Raw genomic sequence first — 25,334 nt, 5'->3', positions numbered from 1 at the left:
ATTGACCTAATTAATTTTAAGGCCCAATAGGAGTCGAATAAATTTATTTAATCTAATTAAATAAACTAAATCTCGAGTCCAATATTTAATTAATATAATTAACTACTTTAATTAAGCTCAATTAAAATAATCAAACATATTAAATTGTGCTAAGCCCCAACTTTTTTAAGAGGGAAAAAGCGGTTGGAATATATATTGCTAGCAAAAACAAAGTTAGTACTAGGCAACAAGACAAGCAGTAAAACTAGAAAAAGGAAGTCAATAATACTAAAGCCCTAGTTAAACAGTCCAAGCTGCTAAGCCCAAATTTAATTAATTCAATTAGTTAAATTCTGACAACACTTCTCAAAACATATAATAACCAAATTAAAGATACAATCATCTTTTATCAAGCCCAAGATACAACCATTACATGCATGTGATTGTTATGGTTCCTCAAGTCTAAGTACCAAATCCAATACTATCGAGGCCAAGGGATGCAAGTCATATGTACCGACCAAGCCTCAAAGGATGACACCTTGTGAGCCAGTTCGGTTGAATTGATAACCGTTGTCAACTATCCACTGAACTTGCATAAACGTTCTACATTTGTCGTCGATGAAATACAACACAAACCTAATGGATGCATCATTTAGTACAAGTCTTAATAGAGTCCTCGATGTCTGTATCAAGATCCTCAACTTGAAACATTTTAAACCCAACTCTCAAAAGTTGGTTTCATAACTGTCAATCAATGCGCAACCCAACTACATGGATTGTAAGATTGACTTGTGGATTTTGTTGCAATTTTAAAGCTATAAAGCATAATATATAAACAATAAACACATTTCAAATGAATTCTAACTATATTAATTTAATCCAATATTAAATTCAATAAAAAATTACTAAATAAATTACGAAAACACCAATCTAATTAATTATCCAGTTACCAATTCTAACAAAAACTACATCAAGAAATTTATTTTCATACAATCCAAAATAAATAAAGTCCTAAAAAGCAACAGATTCAATATTGAAAGTCGAAAATGGACGTGATACACTATTACAATGATACGCTTTACAATAAGCTTTATTGTAATTTTAGTCATATAATTATAGATATTTGGCATATTTGTAAGATTTATAATTTGCGATTTGATTCATTAATTTTGTAAATTTTATGATTTGAGGATACATTTTGCCAAAAATTTGAAAATTAGTTGAAAACTACATGTGCAAGTCACGAATATATCCTCAAATTTACATCAACACACAAACTGCATGTGCTAAGTTTCGTCAAATTTAGAAATTTCGAGCAAAAAATGTGTTATTAAATCGCAAAACTTTTACGAAGATAATACATCAAATTATAAGTTTCATTTTTTTAAGGTCCAAAATGCCAATTACCTCTAATTATAGGACAAAAATTTTCAATAGAGCCTTTATAATATGTAATTCAAAATGATGCCATTAATCAAACTTATTATCTGAAGGTAATACGATTTTATCTAGAATTATTCCTTTTAAAGAAGTTAATATGTCATTTCAGACATAAAAAGTAGAAAATTACAGGATCAAAATCATATTTAATCTTTGGAAAACAGTATTTACACAATAGAGAAGTCACAAAATAAAAAAACTAATGAATCATGCACTGGTTTAGCGAAGTTAATCATTATAGGCTTCCCGTGAAGAACGTGGTCTTGCACACCCTGCCTCGCCAGCTTCGTGCCCTCGATATCTTTAAAGTGAACAAAGACGTAGTGATGCAAGGGGAGTGAGTTAACACTGATCACTTCTCCATGAGCGTCAAACAGAGATTTGAACACAAAATCTGTCACTTTTGGTGACAAATTGCCGATCACAACTTGTTGGATCGATGAATCTCCTGCTGCAAATCTTTGATGGTCGGATCGTGGTTTTGTGCAGCTTCGGCCGCTGATTTTACATGTGATGCCATTAAACGGGTCAAGTACACAGAACAAGAATAATAATGGACCGACGGAGGTTCCCATGTGAATAAAGAGATTTGTGTGCAATGGGGATGTGGTGGAGTGAGGTTTTGTAAGTGTATGAGCGGGGTTGTTACTGCAATATTTTGTTGGATTTGATTGAATTTAATGAAATTTACTGGCTCTTGGTTGTATAGTGCATTATTTGGAAATATGATAACTTATATCCTGAATTAAATTAAAATTCTAAATTGGTTCTATTACTTAATAATACTTATTAGACTTGTCCTCTATAAACACTAAGAAATATTAGTATGGCATTACATTATAGGGTTTAATGCAATTTCCGTCCTATGGTATTGTACCTAAGTAAATTACCCCTCTATGATAAAAAATCAAATTACCTCCCTATATTTTTTAAAAATAAAGCAATTTATATCTGTGTCTAAAGAGGTAAATTATTCCATTTTAAAAAATATAAGGAGGTAATTTGCTTTTTCCTTTTACCAGAAATAATTTATGCATTTGCTATAATAATTACAGGAGGATGCTTTCATTTTTTTTCTCATTATTATAAACTTTCTTGTATTTTTAATCTTAAATTGTTGATTTTTGAAGCAATTTTATCTTGAAATTTCTTTAGACACTAAAGTTAATGCTATCATTTTTGCATACTTGTGTTCAATTTTTTTCTTATCATTATATTTTATAAAATCAAACTTTATATCCATATTTTATCATTGTTTATGATAATTTTATTACTCTTTTTACTATTATTATTACTCTTCTTGTTATATATTCAAGAGCCAATCAATTCTATGCGATTTACTGCTTAAAATCTTTCATTGTTTTATTAATTTTATGCAACATGCCGTTGAAAAATCCTCCTAAAAAATCTCTTATTATAGCTAAAATCATGTCAAGTTTTGAATTCCTGACTAAGTTCTAAACTTTCGGTCAACAATGTCTTAGCCTATCACCCATAGGTGAGCTAGGTTTCAAGAATAAGTGTAAGATGATGGGTTCGAATCGCACCAAACAAGTGAGTATTTGACTCACTTTATGTGTTTATTATAATTTATTTTATTATTCTTTGTCATATTAATATATGAATCGAATATCGATATATTATCAAACTAATCAATTTATTAAAATTTATTGATGAAATTATGTGATTACCATATATATATATATAATAGATTCATCCCAAAAATTTTCAAAAATATGAATTAATTTCCCATCAATTTTTGCGTTGTTTGAAAATTTTTAAATTTCACTAATTGATGGATGGGTTCTTCCTTATAAAGAGATTGGTGTAATTTTAGTTGTTTGGCATTTGGGTCCATTAAGAATTAGAATTTGCGACTTGGCCCATTAGTTTTGCATATTTCTGATTTGAGGACACATTTAGCCAAAAAGTTAAAAATTAGCTGGAAAAACACATGTGCAAGTCATGAATATGTTATCAAATTTATGCTAGCACATGACTTCCACGTGCTAATTTTTGATAAATTTAGAAATTTCTAGTAAAAAACGTGTTAGCAAATCATAAAATTTACTAAGATAAGCTTAACTTTTTGAAGGTCCAAAACGCCAAACACCTTTAATTATAGGACCAAAATTTAATAGACTTTATAATATTCAATTCAAAATGAAGCCATTAATCAAAATTATTATCTAAAGTTAACATGATTTCAATCTAGAATTACTTGATAACTAAACATTCAACTTTCTCCACAAATATTTATAAACATTATGTGTGTGTTTTTAAAGAAGTTTATTTTCAGATATGGAAAGTAGAAAAAAAATAGAGAAATCAAAAAATTAAAAATTAAAAAATTACCAACCGATTTAGCGAAGTTAATCATTAGAGTCTTTTCGTGAACAACGTGGCCTTGCCGACCCTACCACTCCAACTTCGTGCACTCGCTTTCTTTAAAGTGCACAAAGACGTACTGACGCAAGGGGAATGAGTTAATGCCCATCACTTCTCCATGAGTTGCAGACAGAGATAGTAACTTAGAATCTATCACTTCTCCATGAGTTGCAGACAGAGATAGTAACTTGGATGGATGAATCTCCCGCTGCAAATCTTTGATAGTCACATCGTGGTTCTGTGTAGCTTGCGCCGCGGATTTTGCATGTGGTACCATTAAACGGGTCAAGTACAGAAACAAGATAAATGATGGGTCGTCAGAGATTCCGATATGAATGAATGTTGAATAGAAAGAGATTTGTGTGCGATGGGGCTGTGGTATTTGTAGTATGTATATGGGTGTTGTGGTTATTGTAGTATTTTGTTGAATTTGTCTTAATTTAATGGCATTTGGTGGCTCCTAGTTATACTATGTATTATTTGAAAATATTATAACTTTCACTCTAAAATTAAATTAAATTTCTAAATTGGTCCTACTACTTAATGATATTTATTAGACTTGTTCTCTATAAACACTAAGAAATATCAGTCTAGCTTTATATTATAGAGTTTCATGCAATTTACCTCATGTGATATTGTAGATGATCAAATTATCCCTTAAGAGAAAAAAAATCAAATTACCTTCCTATGTTTTTTTTAAATAGAGCAATTTTTACGTTCCTTTCTGAAAAGGTAAATTACTTGATTTCAAAAAATATAGTGAAGTATTTTGCTATTTTTTTATAAAGAATAATTTGTTCATTAGCAATATTACTTACAGCAGGTTGCGTGCATTCGTGTGCAATTAATCTTTATTTATTGATTTGTCAAGCAATTTTGTCTTGGGATTTCTTTAGACACTAAAGTTAATGCTTTCATTTTTGCATTACTTAGTGTTCGTTTTTTATTCTTTTCATTGTATTTTATACTTTGAAATTTTAAAATTATTTATTAATTCCATGCTATTGATGTATTAAAATTTCTATATGTATAAATAAAGGATGAAATTTAATGCTAATAATTGTACCAAAAATTTAGATTATTATCTTATAAAGAGATTTTGTGTACGTACCGGCCGAAGGATGGTGATGGCACGAGTGTGGATGGTTGTATTGGCGCGTTGGATACTATAATTTGAATTTAATTTACTGTGGTGCCCTCCAACTATACTATGGATTATTTAAAAATATGGTGACTTTCGTCCTAAATTAGAACTTGTGATTTGGCCCATTAATTTTACAAATTTCATGATTCTATGACATATTTCTCCAGATATTTAAAAATTAGTTGGAAAATCACTTCTCCCTACGTGACAAACAGAGATTTAAACTCACAATCTGTCACTTTTGGTGAAAAAATGCCGGTCCACAAGTTGTTGGATGGATGAATCACCCTCTGAGAATATTTGACGGTGCATCATGGTTCTGTGTAGCTCCAGCCATTGATTTTATACGTGATTCCATTAAATGGGTCATGTACAGAGAACAAGATAAATGATAGGTCGTCGGAGGTTCCGATGTGACTGAAAAGCGAAATAAAAAGCGATTAGTGTGCAACGGGGACGTGGTGGAGTGAGGTTTTGTAAATATTTAAAAATATCATAACTTTCACTGTGAATTAAATTAAAATTCTAAATTTGTCCTATATGTTACTTATTAGAAACATTGTTGTGTTTCTAATCTAAATTTATTGATTTTTCAAGCAAATTTGTCTTGGAATTTCTTTTGATACCAAAGTTAATTCTTTCATATTTACATTATTTAGTATTCAATTTTTTTCTTATCACTATATTTTATAAAAACAAACCATGCTAATGACATGATAAAGTTTATGTCCTCACTTTATGATTGTGTTATGATAATTTTATTACTCTTTCTATTATTATTAGTACTATTTTTGGTTATATATTGCAGAAGTCGACCATTTTTATACAAAAATTTACTGCTTAAAATTCTTCATTGTTTTATTGATTTTATGCAACTTGCCCCTAAAAAATCCTTCTAAAATCTCTTATTATAGTCAACATCATATCAAATTTCGAATTCCTGATTAACGTCCTAACTTTTGGTCGACGATATCCTCAAATTAACACCAGCACATGACTTGCACTTGCCAATTTCTAACAAATTCAAAAAATTTTATCAAAATATGTTAGTAAATATAAAAATTCACTAAGACAATATATCAAATTGTAAGTTTCACTTTTTGAAGGTTCAATAACGACAAATACCTCTTATTGTAGGACAAAACATTTCAATAAAGCCTTTATAATGTTCAAATCAAAATGATGCTATTAATCAACCTTAATATCTAAACGTAACAACACGATCTTATTATCAAATTTTTTTACAACTATACATTCAACTTAGTCCACAAATATTTTTAAACATTTTTGTGTATGTTTTTTGATATTAGTACTTAATAATCTCATTTGATATGCGACATTCTTTTTAAAGAAGTCTATGAGCCATTCAAACATGGAAAGTAGCAAAATTGTTGGACAAAAAATAGCCTTCAAAAGCTGTATGAACACTAATAAAAAAAAAAGTAGAGAAATCAAAAAATAAAATAATCAAGAAATTACCTACCTGCTTAGCGAAGTTAATCATTAGAGGCTTCTTGTGAAGAATGTAGCCTTGCAGACCCTGGCTCGCCAACTCATGCCTTCGATTTCTTTAAAGTGGACAAAGTCATAGTGATGAAAGGGGAATGAGTTAATGTTGATCTCTTCTTTATGAGCGGCAAATAAAGATTTTAACTCAAAATCTGTCACGTTTGTGACAAATTGCCGATCCACAGGTTTTTGGATGGATGAATCTCCCGCTGCAAATCTTTGACAGCAGCATCATGGTATTCTGTGTCTTCCACCGCTGATTTTACAGGTGGTGCCATTAAACAGGTCAAGTACAGAGAACAAGATAAATGATGGGTCATTGGAGGTTTTGATGAGAATGAATAGTTGAATAGAAATAAATTTATGTGCAATGGGGATGTGGTGGTGTGAGGTTCTGAAGTGTAAGGGGGTTGGTTACTGCAATCTTTTGTTACATTTGTCTGAATTTAATGGCATTTGGTGGCTCTTGGTTTACTCTGTTATTCACCTAAAATTAAATTAAAATTCTAAATTTGTTGGACCTATATATTATTTATCATAAACATTCTTGTGTCTCTAATTTTAATTTGTTGATTTTTCAAGCAATTTTATCTTGAAATTTCTTAACTCTAAAGTTAATGCTTTCATTTTTGCATTGCTTAGTCTTTATTTTTGTTTCGTATCATTATATTTTATAGCATCAAGCTTCGAAATCTTAAAAATGATTTATTAATTTCATGTTATTGATATGATAAAGTTTATGTCTTCACTTTTATGATTGTATTATGATAATTTTATTACTCTTTCTATTATCATTGTTACTCTTTTTTGTTATATATTGCAGGAGTCACCCAAATTTTTACAATTTACTGCTTAAATATTCTTCATTGTTTCATTGATTTGATGCAACTTGTCCATGAAAATTCCTCCTAAAATCTAATATTATAGCCAACATCATGTCAAATTTCGAATTCATGACTAACTTGTAAACATTCAGTCAACCAATATCCTCAAATTTACGCCCGTGCTAATTTCGGTCAAATTTGGAAATTTCTTTCAAAATGAGTTAGCAATAGCAAATTTACTAAAATAATAGATCAAATTATAACTTTCACTTTTTGAAGCTCCAAAATGTCAAATATCTCTTATTATAGGACAAAAAAATTCAATAGAGCCTTTATAATATTCAAATCAAAATGATGCAATTAATCAACCTTATTACCTAAAGGTAACAAGATCTTAATCCTGAATTGCTTGATAACTAAATATTCGGCTTAGTCTACAAATATTTATAAATATTTTGTTTGTGTTTTTTGATATTTATGCTTAAAAAGCTCATTTGATTTGCGACATTCCTTTTACAGAAGTTTATATGTCATTTCAGACATGGAATGCAGCGAAATTACAGAACAAATAATATATTTAAGCCTTCAAAAATAGTATTTACACTAACAAAAAACAATAGAAAAATCATGAAATAGAAAAAATAATAATCACCAACCTGTTGACGAAGTTAATAATTAGAGGCTTCTTGTAAAGAATGTAGCCTTGCAGGCCCTGCCTCACCATCTTTGCGCCCTTGATTTCATTAAAGTGGACAAAGGCTTAGTGATGAGAGGGGAATGAGTTAATGCCGATCACTTCTCCATGAGCGGCAAATGGAGATTTTAACTTCGAATCTATCACTTTTACTGACAAATTGCCGATCTATAAGTTGTTGGATGGATGAATCCTCAGCTGCAAATCTTTCACGGCTGCATTGTGGTTCTATGTACCTTTCACCGCTAATTTTACAGGTGATGCCATTAAACGGGTCAGGTACAGAGAACACGATAAATGACAGCTTGTAGGAGGTTCCCATATGAATGAAAAGCTGAATTGGAAGAGATTTGTGGTGCAATTGGGATATGGTGGAGTAAGGGTTTGTAATTAAGTGGATGGGCAGGTGGTTACTATAATATTTTGTTGCATTGTTTTGAATTTAATGGAATTTGGTGGCTCTTGGTTGTACTCTGTATTATTTAAAATCTTAAAATTATTTATTAATTTCATGTTATTAATATGATAAAGGTGATGTCCTCACTTTATTATTGTATTATGATAATTTTATTACTCTTTCTATTAACATTATTACTCTTTTGTGTTATATATAGAAGAAGTTGACCAATTTTATACAATTTACTGCTTAATCATATTTTAACAGATTCAAATTATTCAATCAAAGTTAGCATTTCAACAGGTGCATCATATTTTAGAAAATATTGCACCCACTGCAAAAAATAGAACATCAAACTACATCATTCTTCATTAATCATTCGTATTACCCTGTTAGTTTCAAAAAATGGAAAATAGAATCTATAGAAAAACAACGGCTCCTAGTTCTTTGAGCATGTCGAACCACCAAATATCTATCTTAGATTGGATTGAACAACTAAATTTGTACGACCCATAAATTTAGCAGCATTCAACTAATTATTGTGAAATCATAGCTTCTATTTCGACTAACAATCCAAAAAAAAAACACTCTATCAACTCATTTACGTTCTCATTGTAATCAAAAGGAGAAAAAGAAAGAAGTAATAGCTTGGCATGTGTAGTTGTATCCTGTTTCGTTGGAAATAATGGTGATGGCCATGAAAGTGCAGCGGCTGTCCAGCATCTCCGGAATCCAGGCTCATAGTGGGATGGGTCAGTACAAGACTGACATGAACTAGCCTGAGAAAGTCCACCCTAGGACCGGCCCGCTACTATTCGTGGCCGGTCTTAGGGCAGTCTAGGAGCTCTAAGTGTGCCCCAATTGTGTCTATTTTTAAACCCAACTTCAATCGATGGACCGGCCTGGTTGATGCCCGAACCAACCCGAAACCAATCCCGCATTAGGTACGCATGTGTTTGTTTTATTTTTTTATGATATTGAAGTATTCTTGTACAGAATTACTTAAATTTATAATTATCTTTATGAAATAAATAAATAATAAATTAAATCACATAAAATTTATATATAGAAAAATAATAGTTAAGAATATATAATCTTTTTAAAAAAAAGGCCCAACAAGCCCTCGAGCCACTGGGTTGGGCTGGTACCAAGTATTGATTCCTGGGATCGGCTAAGGACCAGCATGGTCCGAATCAGGCATATGCCAAACCAACCCCCTTTTTAATTGGTTCAATCTGGTCTTGGGTTGGGTTAGCGAAGCCTGGCCTATTGTGCATCTTGAGTTGGGGTTAGTTAGGTTGTTAGTTGATTATTCCTTTTTCCTCGCTGTTTCTGGACCTATTTTTAAAGTTGAGCTTCCTTGAGCTCATTACTGAGAATAATTGAATACAATCAATACACAGGAAAGTTTGCTCATAACAATCTGTGGCGTCAACACATTTTTTCACTGCAATTACAGTTTTCAACCTGGTATCAGAGCCTTCTTTTGAAGGTGTCTGCATACCTCTCTCATCAATGTACAAACCATGTCCGATTATATTCCTCAAAGGCGCCTAGAGGTTCAGAGGCAATGGAAGGGAATATTGTGAAGACTCAGACTGCTCCGGTGAATCAAAGTGCAATTGTAAACCAAACAACGGTAGATATGACTCTTACTGAAAACGAAAAAAGTGACTGGATCGGCCCAAGAATGCTCAAGCGGAAGCGGTAATGCGAAAATTCGTAAATAAAAACGAAACATAACAAAACCATAATTCTAAGGGGTGTACCCTTGGAGTTTCCGAGGATTGATATAGTTTATCACAATGCCAATAAAGTTAAATGGGGCCAATGGTAAAAGAAAAAAAATTGAGAGGTATATAAATCATAAATCAAAAGTTATCTCTTTGATTTGATTTACTTCGAATCCCCTTCATTTGGTTTGTTCAAATGTAGAGGCCCTCTAAAGTTACGTCCATACTCTAAAGTTACATCCACTAGAAAAGAAATTGGAAAAAAAAAAAACATGTGTGTATTGGAGAGGGGCGGCCGAGTGGATGTTTTAGAATGTGTCTAGGTTTATCCTATCATCCATAAGGTAATAAAATTCTTTCTTTCAAACAAAGGATGATTAACATGACACTTTCCAAAAGTGAATTTGTTAGTCAATAATTTCCTTTTTTAAGATTTTCCACCAACCTAGTTATGGGCTTCGCATTGGCCGATTTTATTAAATAAAATACAAAGCCAATAATTTTAATTAAATCCAATTTAATTAAAGCCAACTTAATTAATTTCATCATATATTTAATCCAATTAAATATATGAGTCCAATAAGCTTTTATTAATAAATAAGTCTAACTTATTAAATAATAAGGCCAAGCCCAATATAAATTAATCATATTAATTTATTCTTGGGCTCCTCCATCCAATGGACCCCTCTCATTAATAAGTAATTCAATTACTTATGGAATTAATTTCTAATTAATTCGTCGTTCCTTCTCCGTGATTTGTGTGTGACTCTTTAGGTTTACCTTTCAACTAGACTTGGGCTGGTGTTAAACACTATTATTAATTAAATCTAATTTAATTAGTAATTCTCGATCAACCTTTGATCAAGAAATTCCATCACCATAAGTGGCCGTCTAGCAACGGTCTATGGCACTAGAGACTAGGCGAATATCCATACAAACTTTTAGACTCTTGAGTCCATACGGGTATAGTCCTTCTTTCTACCGTCTGTCGGCCTTAGTCTTAGGGCATGGAATTGGGTGTCGGTTCCTATCCTGGACTAGGCGTCTATGCTTAATACTTGAGATCGCATTACGCCAAATTGCTCAATATAGAAACCTTTGTTTCCTATTCGATCAATTAATGGCCATAATTTTATAGAGCGTAAACGCATCTCCAAGTGCATAGGAGATACCTCTGTCACGTTTTGACAGGGAATGAATCCTCTTCTTCGAACTCACCGTTCTCGCTACATGCTTTGACTGTACTGGACAAGGCTTATGATGACCATGTTTGGGACGATCACCTCTCACACAAATCCAAGATACAGTCATCGCATTCACGTGACTGCGTAATTCCTCAAGTCTGAGGACTACTCCTATACTATCAAAGCTCGGGATTTGAGTCATATCGACCAAGCCTCCAAGCTTCTATATGATCATCCCCGCGAGTCAGTTCAGTCGATTCAACACCTAACCAATCGACCAATTAAGATTGCATAGATGTCCCACGTATGTCGCCGATGAAACACGACATTCATCAAATGAATGTGACTCTTAGTGCAAGTCTTCATAGAACACTCGATGCCCATTCTAGAGGTCCTCAACTTGGAACAGTTTAGGCCCAACCCTAGACAGTTAGTTTCATGACCGCCATCCAATGCGCAGTCCAACTGTTTTACGGTTGTTAAAGTGGTTTGTGGGCTTTGTTGTGATGTTTGAAAGAAATGCAAATAAATGTGTAATGAGCACAACAAATGAAATGCTAATAGCGAATACTCATTTTATTCACTGAATAATATTATATAAAATTGAGTTATCGGCAGAATAGATTACAAGTATGCTAATCTAAGTGGCTTTCAGGTCACATATTCTAACACTTACAGCTTTATTCATCCGACCATCCTACCTGGATAGCAGCTCTTGCTGCGAAAATGAAGCTAGAATTTATATATATGGAAGATTGGTCCGACCTGCCGAAGTTTCAGAGGAGTTTAAGAAATGGAATCGTATTCATTCCATGTTGAAAACTTGGATCCTAAATTCTATTTCAAAGGATATAGTTGAGACATTCATGTATATGAGTTCAACAAGGGATTTGTGGATGGAATTAGAAGCTCGATATGGTGAGAGCAATGGTCCATCAATCTATCAATTACAACGTGAGATCAGATTCATCGTGCAAGGAAATAAGTCAGTGACAAATTACTATACCAATGAATGAAATTGTGGGATAAGTTGGCCTGCTTGGCACCAACTCCTAGATGCACATATGTTGGATTCTACCGCTTGTGATGGAAATAAACCTAATAAACTTTCATTAGTTTATTTTAGTTGTAACTCTAGCCTATCTTAGCAATATCATGTAATAATGACGTTTGGTATAACGGACAATGCCATTTGTCCAAGAACTCAATGACGCATATTTCTTCTACTACCCTGGTCTCTGCTTCTTAAAATGTCATCTATAATATCTGTCCCTTAGCTAAACTTCATAGATTACCATTTCATTCCAGCAACATTCGCTCCAACTTCATCTTTGATCTTATCCATGTCGATATTTGGGACCTTATAGCAACACACATTCTCTGGGTGTCAATTTATTTGATGGGTGTCGAATCCACCAAAAATAATTCCTACGAACACTTTTGTAGATGTGTGAGTAGGGTCGATCCACAGAGATTGATTTTAAATTAATTCCTTCAAAAAGGAAAATAATTAGGGGGAGTTTTGATTGTGAAGAAGAATAAAACTAAAAAGCTAATAAAATTAGAAGAGATAAATATAAGGAAGAGTATTCCAGTCAAAGACAGGACCACGCTTAATTCCACGGTTGATCATAGATGCAAAGATAACAATTATTCATGATAGATAAATTGGTTATGGCCATTTGGTACGACCTAACAACCTCACATTTCCTTACCTTGTGGATAGCCAAGGAATGTCCGTTGACTAAATCCCTAATCAGTAAACAACCTTGGGAATGTTCTCAAGATTTAATTTACCAACAACATTAAGAATTAGAAAGGCCCAATTCTAACCAATAAATTCCTACGAGGATTTATTTAAGTTAGATTGTGCATTCCCCACAATATAATCGAAAACTTCTACATAATCAATTATGTTATGTAACCACTAGTTATTGAATTAAACGAATAATTACGGATTTGCATGTTCAATTTGCTAGGCAAATATTCTTGACAATAAATCAGATTATTTGTAATAAAAGCACAGAGAACAACACAAATACCAATATGAATAAAAGTAGAAAGCATAAATTAGATCTCACAACTCGTTGGATTTAAGCGTTCACCAAGTCTTCATCCGGAATGAGAGGACTAGCTAGACATGCTAATGGAAGAACACATGAAAAGCAAAATAGGAAAATATTATAAAAGCGTAGAGAAATAAAAGAGTTCAAAAGTTGTCTCTTAAAGTGAATTACATCACCTATTTTATAATAGCTAGATACCTAGTTCTACTAGGATTAGAAGTAGATTCCTAGTTGAACTAAAAGACTTATAGAGATAAAATTATAATCCTAGTTAAACTCTTCCTTCATCAGAGGTAGTCCAAGCAGCTCCGAACTCTTGCCAAAAATTGAGTTTGAGTCTTGTTTGAATTTCCATTTTGGTGTTTTTCTTCATTTTCCATTTCTTTTATCCTAATGCTGCAAAATAATATTTAATTTGGAGCATTTGATCACAAAATAGGCTAAAATATTATATGAAATAAGCACAAAATGCGATCCTATCAAATATCCCCCCAGTTAACCCCTTGCTCGTCCTCGATGCAAAGAAATAGAGATAAAATAGTTGAAGAAGTTCATTCGAAACTTTATGGATTGTAAACGAAAGTAACAAGCAAGAATCTAGTTAAATGTTCAAAGAATGGTACATCATATGATAAAAGACAATTCAACAAACTTCAAACAAGTTTTCACAAGATGATCTTCATGAAAACTAAGCATGGAGAACAAGTGGACTATGCTCTCATATCTCCCAATCTCGCAAGTGTTTTTGGTTGAGTGTTTCGCTCAAATGCTTGATATGAAAATGGTTCACCATAGGCTTGATTATACACCAAAATCTCAACCACTTATAAATGTGCACACACTTGAATCAAGAGGTCTTATATTTTGGTTGTAATAGGGCTTTGGTTTGGGGGTAGGAAGAATAAGGAAATATAAGGTGAAAATCCATGGAACTAAATTAGAGCACCAAGTAATAGATGTAGGAATTCAAGCTTTTCAAAATTGATTTATCTCATGCTCTTTCATGTGCCACTTTCCTCGACTTCAGCTATGCCTTTCCTTTAAAGAGAGAAAATATATTTTTTTCTTCTTGCCTTCCTTTTTATTTTTCTTTTTCTCTTTTTTTTTCTTGCCTTCCTTTTTTTTTCTTTTTCTCTTTTTTTTAAGGCATTTTCTCTCTTTTTTTTCTCTTTTAATTAAGGCATAGAACAAGATTTTCATGTGACATGTTAGCTCCCACTTAATGTCAAAACATATACTTAGAACACATCTTTGTTTCCTTGATGCTCTACTAGTCCTTGGAAGGGCCAAATAAGGATAATAAAAAGACGGTAGAGTTTGTTTATACTTGGGGTTGCATAACAAGGAATTATGGCGTATAAGGCTCAAATGGGCTTACTGAGGGGAGTTGTATGTAGGTGGTGTTTTTAAGCTAAAGGGGTTTTTATCCTAGTGCCTTTATCATTTTCAAGTGTATGCATAAAGATGTGGCCTCGATATGGTTCAAAGCAAGTTCTAGGAAGACAAAATCATGAAGCATTATCTCTCGAGAAAAGAAACAATGTAGATTTTTATGAGTGTATAGGCTCAAAATTCCTCTCTAGGTAGGTTATGTCCACCAATTTTCCACATTCAATTTTCAAATTAAATCACCATTTGCAAAAATAAGTACTTAACCATAAGTTGTCAGGAGTCATTAGATGCACATCCTTATCACACATTACCAAATTATTACTTGATTAGCCTAAGTCTTTGATCATAAAGCTAGTGTGAGAACAATGTAAAATAATATTTGCTTCAACAAATATGGAAGGGGTAGCAAGCATCAATCAAAACAATTAATCCACCAAGACTCATTTTCTATCAAAGCAATCAAAACACCCTCCCCTCACTTAATTCCACATTGTCCCCAATGTGGTAAGCATGCATATTTAGGACGATAAAATAAGAGAAAGGGAGAAAGAGAGCGTCCCTTAGTGATTCGAGGGTAGGTGGTGGAACTGCGGGAGCTCGAGAATTGTGAGACCTTGAATGAGAGGGAGAGTCCCTTGTGGATGCTCATACCTTTTGACCTACAAAAATTGATTGTAGTGGTATCACAACATTCACAAGAAGTTAGATAAGAGAGAAGAAAAATAATAATAATAATAATTGAGAAAAAAGAAAAGGACATGGGTTGCCTCCCAAGAAGTGTATTTCTTTAGTGTCTTTGGCTAGACGTTGTTGTGCCTCAACTCAAATGAGTTGGACATTCTAAATCTACTTCTTCTATGTAATGCACCCAGTGATGGTGTGGATTTAGGAGAACTTGGCGGTCCATGGATGACTTCTTCCTTGAACTTATTTTGTCATGAAAGACTTTGTTCTTGTAAGTTCTTGGACTCGAGGTGGGGCTTTTGGTAATTGTTGTCTTAAATGCTCCTCCACCATCGAACACAGCATTTTTTTGCACCAAAGGATCAATAAAATCAACGAAAAATATAGAATGCGCATCATTAGAATATTCCATGGCACCACCAATTGTAAAGCTCATAACCTCATTATCAAATTCCATAGAGAGAATTCCAGCATCAACATCAATTTTGGTTTTTGAGGTTTTAAGGAATGGTCTTCCAAGCAAGATGGATGTAGAATTGAGAGAAATATCCCCCCCTCATATCAAGCACATAAAAATCAGCAGGAAAAACCAATTTATTAACTTGCACAAGTACATCCTCAAGAACTCCTTCGGGGTCAACTACGGAATGATCGGCAAGTTGAAGAATAACCCCCGTTTCTTTCAATGGGCCAACATTTAATGATTCAGAAATGGTAAGAGGCATAATATTGATAGAGGCACCCAAATCACACATTGTTTTTTCTATTCCAATCTTTCCAATTTTGCAAGGGATAGAAAACGTACCTAAATCATTGCATTTAGGAGGTAGTTTTCTTTGAAGAATGGCAGATACATTTTCTCCCATACTTACCCTTTCATTATCTCTCAATTTAGATTTGTTGGTGCACAATTCCTTGAGAAATTTTGCATAGCGAGGTACTTGTTTAATTGCATTGAGTAGGGGAATATTTACCTCAACATTGAGTAATGTTTCAAGGATATCCTTCTCCTCTTCCTCCTCTTTGGACTTGGCCAATCTCTCCGGGAATGAAGGTTTGGACATGAACACCTTGGAATTGTCCTCGCTGACTTGGTTGGGTTTTTCAATTTCTTTTGGAAGAATTTCGAATGCGTCCTCTGTTTTTCCCTGTTGTGCGTGCCCACGCCTAGTGCTATTTCGAGTTGTAGCTCTTTTTCACTGCACAAGGTAATAGCACTAACATTTTGTTTAGGATTAATAATAGTTTGGGAGGAAAACTTACCTTGAGACTCCAAACGGCTAACGGAGGAGGCCAGATGGCTCATTTGAGATTCTAAATTTTGTATGCTCAAGCGAGTTTCTTGTTGGAATTGTTGGGTGCTCAAGGCGAGTGTCTTCACGATATCCTCCAAGGACGTACCATTATTGGGATTGGTTTGAGGTGGTGGTGGTGGTGGTTGGTGTGGAACTCTTTGAAAGTTTTGAGGTTGATTGTCATACCTCAAATTTGGGTGATCTCTCCATCCAGGGTTGTAGGTATTGAAAAATGGGTCATGTCTCCTTTGTTGTTGGCCAAAAAATCCACCGACGGCGTCAGCATGTTCGGTTGATTCTTCGTGAAGTGTAGGACAAGCGTCGGTGTAATGTCCCGAAGATGTACATATCCCACAAGTTTTGACTTGTTGAATGCTTCCCCCTATAAATTTTTCAACAAGAGAAGTAAGTTTATCTAAACGTTCATCAATCGAAGTACTTACCTCGTTTACCCTTTGTGGGGGGTTGTCGTTTCTACTACCGAATTGTTGATTATTAGCCGCCATGGTTGTAATTAGATTGCGTGCTTCGATAGGAGTTTTCTCATACAAAGCACCACCACTAGCTGCATCCACCAAGCTTCTATTTGCCTCAGACAATCCTTCATAAAAATATTGAATTAGAAGATGGTCGCGGATTTTGTGATGAGGGCCACTCTCCACCAATTGCTTGAATCTCCCCCAATATTCATACAAACTTTCACCGGAGAATTGACGTATTCCACTTATTTCCTTCCGAATGTTTGTAGTCCTTGAAGCGGGGAAGTAGTTCTCAAGAAATAGTTTCTTGAGCTCGTTCCAATTAACAATAGATCCCGAAGGTAAGGAGTAGAGCCAATCTTTTGCTTTATCGCCCAATGAGAATGGAAAGGCTCTTAGCTTGATTTGTTCTTCGGTGACTCCTTGAGGTCTCATGCCGGAACACACCACATGGAATTGTTTGAGGTGTTTGTGTGGGTCTTCACGTGCAAGACCACGAAAAGTAGGAAGTAAATGAATTAGGCTAGATTTAAGTTCAAAATCAACATTTAAATTAGGATATTCAATGTAGAGTGGTTGTTGATTTAAGTCAAAGAAAGTCATTTCTTTGATCGTTCGTTCTAGATTTTGAGCCATGACTTCGTCTTTAGAGTCGTTAGACGTGGACACGTCTAACTCAGAGTCTACTGCTGGTTTGGAAGAAGTAGAAGGCTCTTCCTTGTGTTGCTTGATTTCTTTTTGGAGTCTACGAGCGGTCTTCTCGATCTCTGGGTGAAATTCAAGTTCACCTATACGCGAAGAACGTGGCCTAAAACCAAGTAACTAGAAAAAGAAATTAATTTAAAGACACCAATCCCCGGCAACGGCGCCAAAATTTGATGGGTGTCGAATCCACCAAAAATAATTCCTACGAACACTTTTGTACATGTGTGAGTAGGGTCAAATCCACAGAGATTGGTTTTAAATTAATTCCTTCAAAAAGGAAAATAATTAGGGGGAGTTTTGATTGTGAAGAAGAATAAAACTAAAAAGCTAATAAAATTAAAAGAGATAAATATAAGAGAAGAGTATTCCAGTCAAAGACAGGATCACGCTTAATTCCACGGTTGATCATAGATGCAAAGATAACAATTATTCATGATAGATAAATTGATTATGGCCATTGGTACGACCTAACAACCTCACCTTTCCTTACCTTGTGGATAGCCAAGGAACGTCCGTTGACTAAATCCCTAATCAGTAAACAACCTTGGGAACGTTCTCAAGATTTCATTTACCAACAGCATTAAAAATTAGAAAGGCTTTCTAACCAATAAATTCCTACGAGGATTTATTTAAGTTAGATTGTGCATTCCCCACAACATAATCGAAAACTTCTACATAATCAATTATGCTATGTTACCACTAGTTATTGAATTAAACAAACAATTACGAATTTGCATGTTCAATTGGCTAGGCAAATATTCTTGACAATAAATCAGATTATTTGTAATAAAAGCACAGACAACAACACAAATACCAATATGAATAAAAGTAGAAAGCATAAATTAGATCTCACAACTCGTTGGATTTAAGCGTTCACCAAGTCTTCAACCGGAATGAGAGGACTAGCCAGACATGCTAATGGAAGAACGCATGAAAAGCAAAATAGGAAAATATTATAAAAGCGTAGAGAAATAAAAGAGTTCAAAAGTTGTCTCTTAAAGTGAATTACTTCACCTATTTATAATAGCTAGATACCTAGTTCTACTAGGATTAGAAGTAGATTCCTAGTTGAACTAAAAGACTTATAGAGATAAAATTATAATCCTAGTTAAACTCTTCCTTCATCAGAGGTAGTCCAAGCAGCTCCAAACTCTTGCCAAAAATCTGAGTTTGAGTCTTGTTTGAATTTTCATTTTGGTACTTTTCTTTATTTTCCATTTCTTTTGTCCTAACTGCAAAATAATATTTAATTAGGAGCATTTGGTCACAAAATAGGCTAAAATATTATATGATATAAGCACAAAATGTGATCCTATAATTATTCTCACTATTGTTGATGATTTTAGTAGAGCAACTTGTACATTTCTAATAAGACACGAGACTCTATATCCTACAAAAATTTTGCATCTTGTTCAGACACAATTTGACAAGAGAATAAAGTGTGTGAGATCAGATAATGGCTGGAATTTCTCAACGAGCAATGTCAAAATTCTTTCATATCCCTGGGATCATTCATCAAAAGAGTTTCACGTACACACCACAACAAAATGGAGTAGTGGACTGTAAGCATAGGCATCTTCTAGAGGTATGATGTTTCAGGTTTTACTTCCTAGGAAATTTGTGGGTGATGCCATTCTTTCAACTACTTATCTCATAAATAAGTTCTACTCTCGTCTTCTTAATTGTAAAACACCATTTCACATTCAATACAACAAGCCAACCTCGTATGAACACCTTAAAATATTTAGTTGTCTTTATTTTGTTGTCAATAAATCCAAATTTATCGGCTTGCCTCTAAATGTATCTTCTTGGGTTACCCCCTGGTCAGAAAGCATATAAAGTCTATGATCTCGAATCTTATCACACATTTGTGTCTCGCGATGTTAAATTCCATGAATATGTGTTTCCTTTTGCTCATGTTAATCCTACTCTTGCACACTGTCCATTGTCAAAGATTCCACTTGCCGCAAATGTTGTTGACCCCATACCTCCGACAAATTTATCCCTACCCAAACCATCTCTCCTACCTTCTTCCCATTCTGATTCTACTACTATCCCTTACACACAACCTAGACGGTCACAGAGGGACCATCAGCAACTATCTTCACTTAATGACTTTGTATGTCATATAGATGATCGTGCCTCTACACCAACTCTCAGAAACTTTACCCCTACATCCTTGAAATTTATGGCATCATTATCTATTTTGTAGGAACCATGGACTTGAAAGCTGGCTTCTATTAGTACCCCATGGGTGAATGCTATGAACCAAAAGCTTATAGCCTTTGAGAACAATGACATGGACGTTGGTCCATTGCCTAAAGGGAAGAAGACCATTAGTTGTAAGTGGGTTTTAAATTGAAATGGAAATATGATTATTCTGTTGATCGTACAAAGCCCGACTAGTGGCCAACGACTACACCAAGATTGATTACACTAAGAGCTTCTGACCAATTGCTAAAGTTGTTACGGTGCGCTTCGCTTGGCTGTTGTTATAGACTTTCGATGGCCCATGCACCAGATTGATACAAATAACGACTTTCTTCACGGTCATTTGCAAGAAGAAATTTATATGACTCCTCTTAAAGGTTATGTTGTTGATCCAGGCCATGTTTGCCGCCTAAAACGCTCATTATATGGTTTGAAAGTATGATTCGGATAAATGGAATCGAGAATTCTCCAACCAACTTTGTTTGGTTTTCATCCTTCTACCCACGACTATTGTCTTTTCACCAAACGTGTTGACTGATGATTGCATTGGTCTTTTGGTCTATGTCGATGACTTTCTCGTTATGGTTCCTACAGAAGAATTGATCTCTCAGGTTAAGGTCTATCTTGATGATATTTTTACTATCAAGGATTTAGGAATTTCCTTCGGCTCCAAATTGTGGGATCTGCTCACAGCACATGCATTACGCTGTCCAAGTATATCTTGGATATTATTACTGATTGTGGGATTCAGCAGGCACTTTCCGCCACTACTCCTTTGCCGTAGGGCATGAAATAACATTCTCATACTGATTCTTATTTGAATGGTCTTAAACCTTATCCTCGTTTAGTGAGGCGTTTGCTCTATTTCAGCTTCACGTGCCCTGATATTTCACATGGCATTCAACAACTTAGCTAATTCCTCCAAAATTCATGTGAGGATCACTGGCATGCGGTGCTGCATGTGGTTTGCTATTTGAAAGGGTCTCCTACTAAAGACCTTCTCTTTCCTTCCTATCTTGTAACCTACTGTATTGCGGATTAGCGTTCTTGTGTGGATTTGCACCGTTCACTGACTATATTTTGTATTTTTCTTAGAGATGCCCTTGTTTCCTGGAAAATGAAGAAGTAGTGTACAGTTTCTCGGTCCTCTGTTGAGGCCGAATATCATAGCATGGGGCCTACTATTTGCGAATTCAAGTGGATCTCGTATATCCTTTGTGATTTTGGGACTGTTGTCCTACGCTCATTCCTTTGCATTGCGATAATCCGACCGCCTTACATATCACAGCCAACAAGGTGTCTGATGAACGAACCAAGCACTTCGATATTGATGGTCACATTGTCCGTGATTGTTAAAAAGAAGGGCTTCCTTGCTCTTTTTGTTCGATGTTGCAAACAATTTGCTTACATGTTTACCAATATTCCTTTGGGAGCTACCTTCGATTCTTTGCTGTGCAAGTAGGGTTTGATCTCCGGTAATCGACGTCCAACTTCTGGGGAGGATGTTCGAAATAATGGTGATGGCCATGAAAGTGCAACTACAGTATAGCATCTTCAGGATCCAGGCTGAAGAAAGATGAAGACGCGCTATCCATACAACATGTTTTTTATATTTGAAAAATACATTTGTTATGCATATATAGTTTTTATGTCCAGCTGTTAATTTTGACAGGTGTTCAAGTTGGTTGGGGTTAGTTAGGTTGTTAGTTAGTTATTCATTTTTCCCACTGCTTTTGGACCTAAACTTACAGACAAGCTCTTTGAGTTCACTTCTGAGTAGTGATGGCAACGGGGCGAGTCTGGTGCGGGTTTGCCCTTGCCTGGACCCGAACCTTCCCCTTTTCGTAAACCCCGAACCCGTACCCTGCATCGCCTGGAAAAACCTCGACCCCACCCCATCCCCTTAAAAACCAACCCCGCCAAACCCGTCCTGCAAGCCCACCCCATTTCGCATGATTTTAATTTTTTATTTATTTAATTAAATAATATCAATTTTAATTTAGTAATTTACCATAGATATTTTTTATCTACAATGAATTATATAATACAACGAATATATTCAATTAATATTTTATTTTTTCAATAAGCAATATTAATTTATATTTAACCAAAACATTTATCTAATTTTTTAATTTCACCGATAAGTAATCTCCAATTTTGATTAACATAGTTTTAACTAAAATAAATTATATAATACAAATAGTACATTCAACTAATATTTTCTATAAGTAATACTAAATATTATTGTAAAGTTAGGTAATCTAACATAACTTTTTTATCTAAAATAAATTATATAATACAAATACTACATCCAACTATTTTATTTTTGATATTTTGCATATAGAGTTGGATATATGCAAAATTATTTAAAAATTTACCTATAACATCATAATTTTCTATTAATAATGTATTAGATATGAATAAATAAATAATAAAAAAATTTAAAAAATAGACCGGGGTGGGTTCAAAATGGATCCGATACAAAACTCATAACCAATGCACTCATGGATCTACTATTCGACCTTGGTTCAGAAAACTTTTTATTAATAAAAAATATTCTTGTTCTTATTTCATAAATACATTTATTAGTAAGATTTTTAAATTTTTTATATACTAAAATTATATTAGTATAATATTAATTTTCATATTTTCTTAATACAAAATAAAGAGAAGGGTTATTCAGTAAGCTTACAAAAAATATTCTTTTCTTCTCAATCTGTTTTTCTAGTACCAAACAAGTAGATGTATGTGAAATTTACGCCACTTCCAATTATACCAAATAACTTGAAGAAAAACTATTATTTTTTTCTTTCCCATCCCCCGTTTACTTTCGTTTATCTCTCATTTGAACCAAATAAACCCTTAGTTAACATAAATCAAGTGAAAAAACTTGCAAAAGTCTTAAATGTTGGGCATATGCCTCTAACATGTTGTTTTGAAGTCAGAGCGGACTAACAATGGGTTTTTTATTGATTTCTCTCGGAAAAACATGATTTGAAGCTTGAATTTCTTGAAATCCTGCTATCGTAAAAAGACACACCATCGGTGTACTATAAAAAATGGAGAATTTCAGATGAGCATTGATAGGGTTAAATAGATGAGTTATAAAGCATGAGATCAACCATAAAAATCATAATTTACAAAAAAAATAGATAAGTTAAAAGCAGAATGGAGTGCATGCGAACTACACACACTACTACATCTAAAACTACACACTCTTCACACGGAATTCACGTTGACGCCACGGCCGACGAGGATGAAGACGATATGGTGGCGAGGATAGACGACGGAGAGTTGCGGAATGTTGTTGACGAACATGGAGAGCAGGCGAACAGCAACAATGCTGCAGCAACTGATGACAGATTGGACGGGGATGATGCGCCGGCGATTAATCAGTCCCCCATAGAGTTTCAGTTTGCAGATTTTATTGTTTTGGCCAATAGAGTAATCGAAAAAGGGGAGGACGAATCTGTTCGTGCACTGAATGATCTCCACTGGCGTTGGACAGCGAAATATGGAGAAAGCGACAGGAATTCGCAGGAGCTGTTGTTTCGCCGTTTGGTGTGCTTGACGGCTGAACAGGTGGCGGAGCATCCTCTTTGCTTTTCGTCGTCGTTGCAGATCTCCGAAAATAGGGCTACTGCAGATTTGAATCTGAGGGTCTCTATAGTGCTGCTAGCGGCGGGAGATGAAACTGCCATTGTTGCGCAGGCAATTACTCCTAGCCCAAATCGGATACAGAACATTGGAGAACCGGAGATGATGATGATGATCACTGCTGCCAATACTACAGCCACTGCACAGATGGCGCCGGCGACTGGACGGGCTGAAATTGCTAAAACCGCCACTGCAGCAGTTTCGACTATTTAAGTAACGCTGCCGAACTGCCTACTGCCGACGCTGTTTCTATTGATGCTGCACCAGTGTACGTGACTGTGACTGCCATGTCACAATTACCGACATTTTTGCCCATCGGAATCTTCGTCGGTAATGTGCCACTTCAACATTGTTCGAATATCATGAATTTTTACGATAAAATTGTCAATATTTTCCATAATTCGTCTAAAAAATATTGACTTATGTTCTACCTATGATGAAAAATGGCGAAATTATTGTACGACCCACGATGGATATGGTTCGAGATGGTTCACGTCGCTGGAATGCGAGAGCAGTGGGTTATTTTTTGGGCAAAAGACTGTATTTTCATCACGTAAAGGACTACATGAAATCTATTTGGCCATTGTTAATAGAAGTCACGGCCACGGCAATTGGATTTTTCTTCTTCCGATTCAAAACTATAGTGGCAATGGAAGAAGTTATAGAGGGCGGACGATGGTTGTTCCAAGGACAACCAATCGTGTTGCAGAAATGGGAGTCGGGCATGGTCCTACATAAGCTGAAACATACCCAAGTCCCAGTTTGAGTTAAACTTTGACACTTGCCAGTTAAATTGTGGACTACTGATGGCTTGAGTACGGTTGCAAGTGGCATTAGACGACCTCTTTATCCGGATGCAATCACACGCATATGCACGAGACTAGATTTTTTTCGTGTATGTGTCATGCTTGATATCAATGCCAAACTCCCGAAGCATTTGGTTATTAGGTCGCCAACAGAGGAAGGTGGAAAATTGCATGTAAGGTTGATGTAGAATACGAGTGGCTGCCCCATAAATGCACCACTTGCGTGAGTGTCGGACATGCCGATCAATGTTTATGTGCAGAAGGCACGAGTGCAACTACCCATAGCTGAATCGGTTAAGGCTGTCGAGGAAGACAAGAATAACTCATGTGGAGATATTAATCAGCAGCCTATTGTATCAAAGACTCCGAGTACCCCTATCGCACAAGGAGTCAACGAAGGAAGGAACAAGGGTAAGGAGTTAGTTACTTTTAATGCTTTTGATTCACTTAACTCGATTGATGATGCAGATGATACCATTCGGGGTCCTAACATAAGCAGTCCCGCCACGGGTGATCCAAGTTGAACGCTACTTTATGGAACGTGTGTGGCTTGAACAAAAGGGACCATTAACTGGCACTGAAAGACGTGGTAAATGAGTTCAGGTTATAATTTATTGGCCTTCTTGAAATGCGTGTACGAAATACTAATATTACTCGTATATAATCATTCTTATTGTCTCAATGGAAGTGGTTTGTTGATCCTGTATCTGTTGGGAATCGTATATAGATTGTATGGGACGATATTAT

At 34.8% G+C, this 25,334-nt stretch overlaps 1 protein-coding gene across 1 annotated transcript; it reads right to left on the bottom strand.

The window, feature by feature from the left end:
- Window positions 1-15,934: 15,934 nt before the first annotated feature.
- On the bottom strand, window positions 15,935-22,071 carry LOC148788286 (uncharacterized). The gene is made up of 3 exons (XM_088879968.1): window positions 21,874-22,071; window positions 16,698-18,030; window positions 15,935-16,623 (listed from the first exon to the last, which is right to left on the bottom strand). The coding sequence occupies exons 1-3, from the start codon at window positions 22,069-22,071 to the stop codon at window positions 15,935-15,937; spliced, it is 2,220 nt and encodes a 739-aa protein (XP_088736094.1).
- Between the last annotated feature and the right edge of the window lie 3,263 nt (window positions 22,072-25,334).

Source organism: Sesamum indicum, linkage group LG4 (assembly GCF_026168435.1).
Source record: "Sesamum indicum cultivar Baizhima isolate 11 linkage group LG4, ASM2616843v1, whole genome shotgun sequence".
Taxonomy (NCBI): Eukaryota; Viridiplantae; Streptophyta; class Magnoliopsida; order Lamiales; family Pedaliaceae; genus Sesamum; species Sesamum indicum.
Note: the sequence above shows the minus strand (reverse complement) of the source record. Positions and strands in the feature narration are given on the sequence as shown.

Bases quoted from the DNA above. Each gene is read 5' to 3' on its own strand.
- LOC148788286 (XM_088879968.1), bottom strand. From the start codon at position 22,071: ATGGGGTGGGCTTGCAGGACGGGTTTGGCGGGGTTGGTTTTTAAGGGG. The intron at 18,031-21,873 runs GTAAGTTTAGGT...TTCTTTTTCTAG, and splicing joins TGAACTCAAAGAGCTTGTCT to TTACTTGGTTTTAGGCCACG. The intron at 16,624-16,697 runs GTAAGTTTTCCT...AGTGAAAAAGAG, and splicing joins TAGCCGTTTGGAGTCTCAAG to CTACAACTCGAAATAGCACT.